Source organism: Gobio gobio (assembly GCF_949357685.1).
Source record: "Gobio gobio genome assembly, chromosome: 22".
Lineage (NCBI taxonomy): Eukaryota > Metazoa > Chordata > Actinopteri > Cypriniformes > Gobionidae > Gobio > Gobio gobio.
The window spans coordinates 23,714,925-23,722,012 of NC_137118.1; the positions used below are offsets into that span (position 1 = coordinate 23,714,925).

The window sequence follows — 7,088 nt, forward strand, 5'->3', positions numbered from 1 at the left end:
GGCGCCATCTTGCACGCCTCCTCTACCCTGAAAAGTTGTATTGAAATTCACTCAGGGAAAAATGTATGATACTTTAATGTTAAAGGCCTGAAAATAACCTAAATATAAAACTGCATTTCTGATCATGTTGTGATTCAAATTTGAGGATGATACTCTTACAAATGTAGCTTCTGTAAGCTTTTATGTCAAAAAAAAAAAAAAAAACTTCTAGGCGTCCTTTCAAAAAGGCCCTTTATTTCAGAAGATTTGTAATTGTAAAGAGTAGCGTTTCATTCAAATAAATCTGCAATAAACTGCTAATTATAATGGATATATACAGTTACTGAAAAACTAAAGCAACTATTACAGAATTTACAAAGTGTAAAAAACTAATTTAGTTGATAAGAAGTGCCAGTCTCCACTGCGGTGTGCTCTCGCAAGATGATGCCTTTTGATTGGTTACAACGTCCATCAATCAAACCTTTGTTGGCAAGGCATTGGCTAGGCATTGCCTGCCTTTATCCAACCAAAACCATAGCCGCTTTGACTGACACCTCACGGAGCCTGTAATGCGCTTCCTGTATATAATGAGTCATCAGAAGGCCTGTGATTGAAGGAGAGAGACCTGGGAGGGTTTAACTGGAGCTGAAGACTCTAAACTGCAGGGGAGATCCTCAGAATACTCGCTATTGCATTGAAAATGGACGTGATTAATTACTAATATAACTCAAATACGCTCAAGTAAATGAAGGAGGATTTTTTTGTTTGCCCCCCTCTATTTTTCAGAGTGGACCCTTACACTTACATGCTGGTGTTTATTGGATTCGTCCGATCGGATCTGCACGATAGGAGATGAAAGATGAGTAACTGCATTTATTATGCTGATGTTTAAGTGGCCGGTCCTTTAGCATTTAATTAAATGCTAAATGAAGCATTAAATTAATAATTTATCATTTCATTAATCCTTTAATGCACCACTGCGGATTGAGAGGTTAAACTAATACAAGGAAACATTATTTAATATTTTTTATTCATATGCAAAAATATAGTAAAAATAAATAAATCAAAGTATTTACCAACACATTTTGATGCATGCACAGACATCTAGCATTTCTGAGTGATGATGATGCAGAGGAATCACTGAATCAAAGTTTTGAACTGAGTCAATGAAACAGGTTCAAACTTTTTAATAAAGAAAACGTCCAAATGAAGTTTGTAACTATTCAATAAATGTGTTCAGATCGATGCGCGCTCACGGCTCCGCTCATATGAATGATTCACGTTTTAGTTGCTATGGCGACGCCTGTTATGAATTCTGACGCAGACTCAGACACGCACCGATTGTGTTGTTGATCTGTTGTTGAGAGAGACGACTGAGGCGATTTCACAAACTTTTGCAGAATATTTTCTGTGCTGACCTTGAAATTTTGAAGCTGTTTGGAGGAGACGAGACTTTTATTCTGGAAGAACATCGCAGGAGATATCCTTTACAGAGTTACATTTTTGAGTTGTAGATACTTTTATCTTATTGTTCTTTTCTTATTTTAGGAGTGTCGAGTTTGATTAATTCTTTGTTTTTGTTTTCTTTTTTTTTGGAGGAGTATTTTTGAGGAGAGTTTATTGTATTGTATTGTGTGTTGTTTTGTTTTGTTTTGTGTTTTGTATTGTTTTTGTTCCAGATTGCAGGAGGATGTCGATGGCGAAGATGATGGGTGAAAGAGAAGGTGAGTGCTTTAACGTTAGTTATGTTATGTTACTGAAATATTTCAGCCTCGGGCCGCTCCATATCCAGGAGAGCTGCTTTCTCTCAGACGGCTGGTCAGGAGGTTTGGAGACAGACAGTGTTCTGATGACCGTGATCAGGCCTGGGCCGGTTGCATAAACCGTTAAGACTAGTCTTACAAGTTAGACATACATTTTTTTTCTTTAAGACTGTTCATACATTTTTTTAAATCAGTTACATAAAAACATAGACTTGCCTAACTGCTAGTGGCTCATACTAGATCTTAAGACACTGTCTTAACGTAATGGCTTAGTTTATGCAACTGGCCCCCAGGATACGCTGCCAGACCAGACCCAGATCACAGATCCAGGAGCTTCCTACACATTTAGCGCTTCTGTCTTCTGAGTTTTCTGTTTCTGTGCCCACAGGTCAGACTGACAGGAAGAGAGCGTGGCAGAGCGGCAGCCGGCAGAGCCCAGATGATCATGGACGTCCGTCCACTCCATCTAAAGGCTTTCGCAGAGGTCAGAATAGGCTTTTATTACACAAGTTATGGCTCAGTTAAAGGGTTAGTTCACCCAAAAATGAAAATGATGTCATTAATTACTCACCCTCATGTCGTTCGACACCCTTAAGACCTTCATCTTCGGAACACAAATGAAGATATTTTTTGTTGAAAGCTGATGGCTGAGAAGGCCTCAGATAGGCCTCCATTGGCATTCAGTACACAGGGTTTTTCCTGGGTCAAAAATGGTCTTCGGTGGTGGCTGACAGACATGACACACGCACGCACAGTAAAAAAAGTCCCCTACCCACATGATCTGCAAGCGCAATACTGACAATACATTTTAAATAAATTCAAAGAAAGTTTGTAACTTTTGCTTATCTTATTTTGATCCCACATGAAAAAATACTATAGTATATTATAGTAAAATTACTCTAGTAAATACTATAGTGTTTTTGAACTGTACTATAGTAAATATACTACAGTAAATAAACAAAGTGTAGTAAATACTATAATATAATACAATATACTACAATTTACTGTAGTATCTTTACTATAGTATGGCTCAAAAACACTATAGTAATTTTACTATAATATACTATAGTATTTCTTCATGTGGGATACCTTGATGTTTGTTTTTGTTCCTCATTTTTACACTATTTACTGATAATTGTTTTGGTATATAATCATATCAATATTAAAAAGTAGTTTTTAAAAAATGAACAAATAGCCTAATTTTCTGCCATATACAATTTCATAAAATTATCAGCTAGCTAACAACAACTTTGTTCTGGGTTCACCTCACAGTCTAAACTAAGTGATTTATAGGCTATTTATTTTACTACACATTATGAACATAAATAAGCTGAAAGACTGGATAATTAAAACTAACTCTTACACCCACTCTTGCTAAATTGTGTAAGCACACTTGTGTTCTCATTTCAGGTGTTCTGAGTAAATTTAAACTGATTCGTTAGTTCAGTGTTGGACAGATCAGTTGTTCTAACCAGTCGTTAAAATGATTCGGTTCATTAGGTTGCGAATCGGACATTAGCAGACGCGTTGTGTGCGAATCCCGTCTGTTAGAACATCGCGAAAGATTTGTCAACACACAGAAAACACTTCATAACTGGACACGATTTGTTTCCCGTTTATTGAAAGTATGCTTTATGTCAGCTGGTCAGAGAATCAGTCAATGTTTTTTGAGCGCATTTCACACCCAGCGGCAATGAAAGGAAAACATCGTCTGATAGCGCCACGTGCAACATGGATTCGGTCTTCCGACCTTTTGATTTTTATTAACGTAATATGTGAAATATTAGAAAGCTAAGAATGCTTATTTTGAAGACAGAGAGAGTGCGAGCGAGGGAGGAGCTCTGATCGTCTCTCTGTCACTCAGTTACAAGCGCAGCATCTATTCTACATCATTCATAAATCACAATAGCTCATCAAATAAAGCTTTGGCGGGACAAAAATTTGTTTTGGCGGCCGCCAAAAAATTTTCAATGTAGGAAAAACCCTGGTACATTTACACTCACAAGACCCATAAAAGGCACTTAAAATGTCGTTACAAAGTCCATCTCACCGCAGTGGCTCTACAATAATTTTACGAGGCGACGTCAATAGTTTTTGTGCCAAAAAAAAAATCAAAATAACGCCTTTATTCAACCTCTTCTTGTCTTCCGTGTAGGCCTCCACGACGCATGCGCGAGAATATGACGTAGCGCCGGCGTTTGGGTGAACTAACCCTTTAACAAATAATGTGTCATTGAAAATAACAATTTCATGTGACCACTGACATTGATTATTAATATTATTAAAAATGTCTTGACCAGGCACCATGTCCACATCATATTTGTCCCTCTCTGAGGACAATATAGTGAGGCGGTTCTGCAGAGAGTCGTTGAGCCTTAGCAGCCGAGGCTCGTACATCACGAGCTCAACAGGTGAGACTGAAATAAGGCTGGGCAGTGTACAGTCACATTGAATTTCATTTTACTGGTGACCTTTTTTTTAAGTAAAACGTAAGTTATGTCATTTTATCACTGCCTAATTGGACGTCAGAGATGTTTCTAATCATTCAGTTTTGTTTTCTTCATTTCAGAAAAACCCACAGAATGTAAGAAGAGGAAACGAGTTCGTTCTTTCCTCAGGAACGTGTGTAAGGCTGTGAGGCGCTCGCTCCTCTGCTGTTGTCTCAGTGATGTGGATGTTGTGGAGTCTTTTGTTCCTCCAGCGGATCTGGAGCCAGAGCCCGATCCTGGTCCATCATCACCTGATCCAGATCACTCCGGCGTCAAGCCAAATAATGGTCAATCTGCAGACATTATTTCTCCAACATTGTTTTAAACAGAATTATTATCGTCTTGTTTGCACTGATATTTTTAATATAAAACAAAGGATCTAGCAATCACAGATCCAGGAGCTTCCTACACATTTAGCGCTTCTGTCTTCTGAGTTTTCTGTTTCTGTGCCAACAGGTCGGACTGACAGGAAGAGAGAGTGGCAGAGCGGCAGCCGGCAGAGCCCAGATGATCATGGACGTCCGTCCACTCCATCTAAAGGCTTTCGCAGAGGTCAGAATAGGCTTTTATTACACAAGTTATGGCTCAGTTAACAAAATAATGTGTCATTGAAAATAGAAAGTTGAAAAAAATAAAACATAAAGTAACAATTTCACCATTGACATTGATTATTAATATTATTAAAAATGTCTTCAGCAGGCATCATGTCCACATCATATTTGTCCCTCTCTGAGGACAATACAGTGAGGCGGTTCTGCAGAGAGTCGTTGAGCCTTAGCAGCAGAGGCTCGTACATCGTCGATTGGAGGTGGAGTGGCGATAGATCGGATAGCCGAAACGAACAGGGCAGTTGGAGCGACGAAGAGTGGATGTGCCATCCGCTGCCAGGTCAAGTTCCCGTCGAGCCAACGGAGACTTCAAATGGCCTTATGGAGGCTTCACCGGTGAACACGAGCTCAACAGGTGAGACTGAAATAAGGCTGGGCAGTGTACAGTCACATTGGATTTCATTTTACTGGGAACCTTTTTTTAAAGTAAAAGTATTATTTATTATTAAAATTATTAAAGACATTATTTCTCCAACATTGTTTTAAACAGTATTATTATCGTCTTGTTTGCAAGCTCATACATTTCTCATATTTTGTTTTTCAGACTCCTTTGAGACTCTCTATAACGTGGGAGAGATGATTGGATCCGGAACTTTTGGGAGAGTGTTCAAGGGAACACGGAAGTTTGATGGCAAAAAGGTAAAGCAATCTTGCTGAATTGTACAAACATTTTTGCTCTTGCATGCATCAAAACATTCTTAATACAGATGGGTTAATACTTAGATGCTCAAATCGTAAATGTTATGTGCAAAGTCAGGCGCTTGAATACCGTTATTGAACGCTGTTTTTTTTTTTGCAGGTTGCCATCAAGCAGATGCACAAGATTGACAATGATCGTTATCTTGATATTGTAAGTTGGTCAAAAGTTGTATTTGTTGTTTAAGTGCTGTTTGTTGTTTAAGTGCTGATTACTGTAGTCAATACACCTGTAGGAAGCATTAGGTGTAAATGTAATAGATCAATAAACCTGGAAAGGCTCTGATGATCGTGTCTGTAAAGATCAAAGAAAAGTACATTTAAAAATGATAGGTTTTCTTCAGATTTTTACCCAGCTAACCTTCTGTCTACTACTTTTCTCTAGCCCGGGCATCCCGAACCTCTCGTTACAGAAGTGGCGCTGCTGCTAATGATGAGGCATGAACCCATAAGCCCCTACGTCGTCCGACTGTACGACTGGTTTGAACATCCTCGGACATTCGTTCTCATAATGGAGTTCCCTGACCCCTGCGAGAGCTTGCTGGACTTCATCATTCGTCATTCGTGTCAACTGGATGAAACAACAGCACGGGTCATCCTGCGACAGGCTGCGCTGGCGGTACAGCACTGCATCGAGCATGGCGTTTTTCATAATGACGTTCATGCAGAGAATTTCCTGGTGAAGACAAACACGTTAGAGCTCAAGCTGATCGACTTTGGCTGCGGTCAGCTACTTAGTGGTGATGGCTACGAGACAAAAATATACCGTGGTGAGTATTTTTGGAGTGTGGAAACCTGGATGTAGTGACTTTCTGATTATTTGATGCTTTGAAGAAATTGCTCAACAATGTGCAAAAATGTCTTGCTCACAGGATTACCTTCTTACTGCCCACCTGAAGTCTTCACAGAATCTCGATTCCACGCCGTCCCAGCAAATGTCTGGGCTCTAGGGGTGTTGTTGTACCTGATGGTTAACGGACGTTCTCCCTTTGGCAATAGAACGGAAATCACACAGGCCAAAGTTACATTTCAGAACTCCAACTTATCCAAAGGTGAGTGAAGAATATCGATAAACACACACACATAAAGCAAAGGCTCTGTTTAGAAACAGGTAAAGGTGAAGTATGTAAGATGTTTCAAGTTGAAATGCATTCAGTTTATAGTTCACCAGATGCTGTTTTCATAATTGCCAACATTCGTGTCACATGGTCATCATGACTAACCAGCTCTCTCCTTAATAAAATGTGTACAGAATGCAGTGATCTGATTAGCCAGTGCCTAGCCCGGGATCCAACGAAACGGCCGACGTTAGAGCAGGTGTTACAACATGAATGGATTAGAAATGATCTGGAGAAGTTCAGGAGAAGTTCAGGAGATTCACTCGATCAGTGATTTCAGGTGTGAGGTAGTGTAACAGACAGAGTAGGATTAATATCATTTATCTTCAATTCTGGATTATTTGTAGTGAGGTTTTCAAATTTGTGTTCATGTTCTTGTTATAGTCAAGTCAAGTCAGCTTCATTTATACGGCGCTTTATACAATACAGATTGTT

General features: G+C 39.3%; 1 protein-coding gene across 1 annotated transcript; it reads left to right on the plus strand.

Moving 5' to 3' along the window:
• Positions 1 to 1,307: 1,307 nt before the first annotated feature.
• LOC307119122 (uncharacterized protein) lies at positions 1,308 to 6,595 on the plus strand (the record flags this gene model as incomplete). The annotated part of the gene is made up of 10 exons (XM_079805202.1): positions 1,308 to 1,703; positions 2,131 to 2,226; positions 4,043 to 4,153; positions 4,312 to 4,518; positions 4,688 to 4,783; positions 4,928 to 5,194; positions 5,384 to 5,478; positions 5,639 to 5,689; positions 5,921 to 6,305; positions 6,408 to 6,595. Exons 1-10 carry the CDS (start codon positions 1,670 to 1,672, stop codon positions 6,593 to 6,595), a joined length of 1,530 nt encoding a protein of 509 aa, XP_079661328.1. The 5' UTR covers positions 1,308 to 1,669.
• Positions 6,596 to 7,088: the final 493 nt, after the last annotated feature.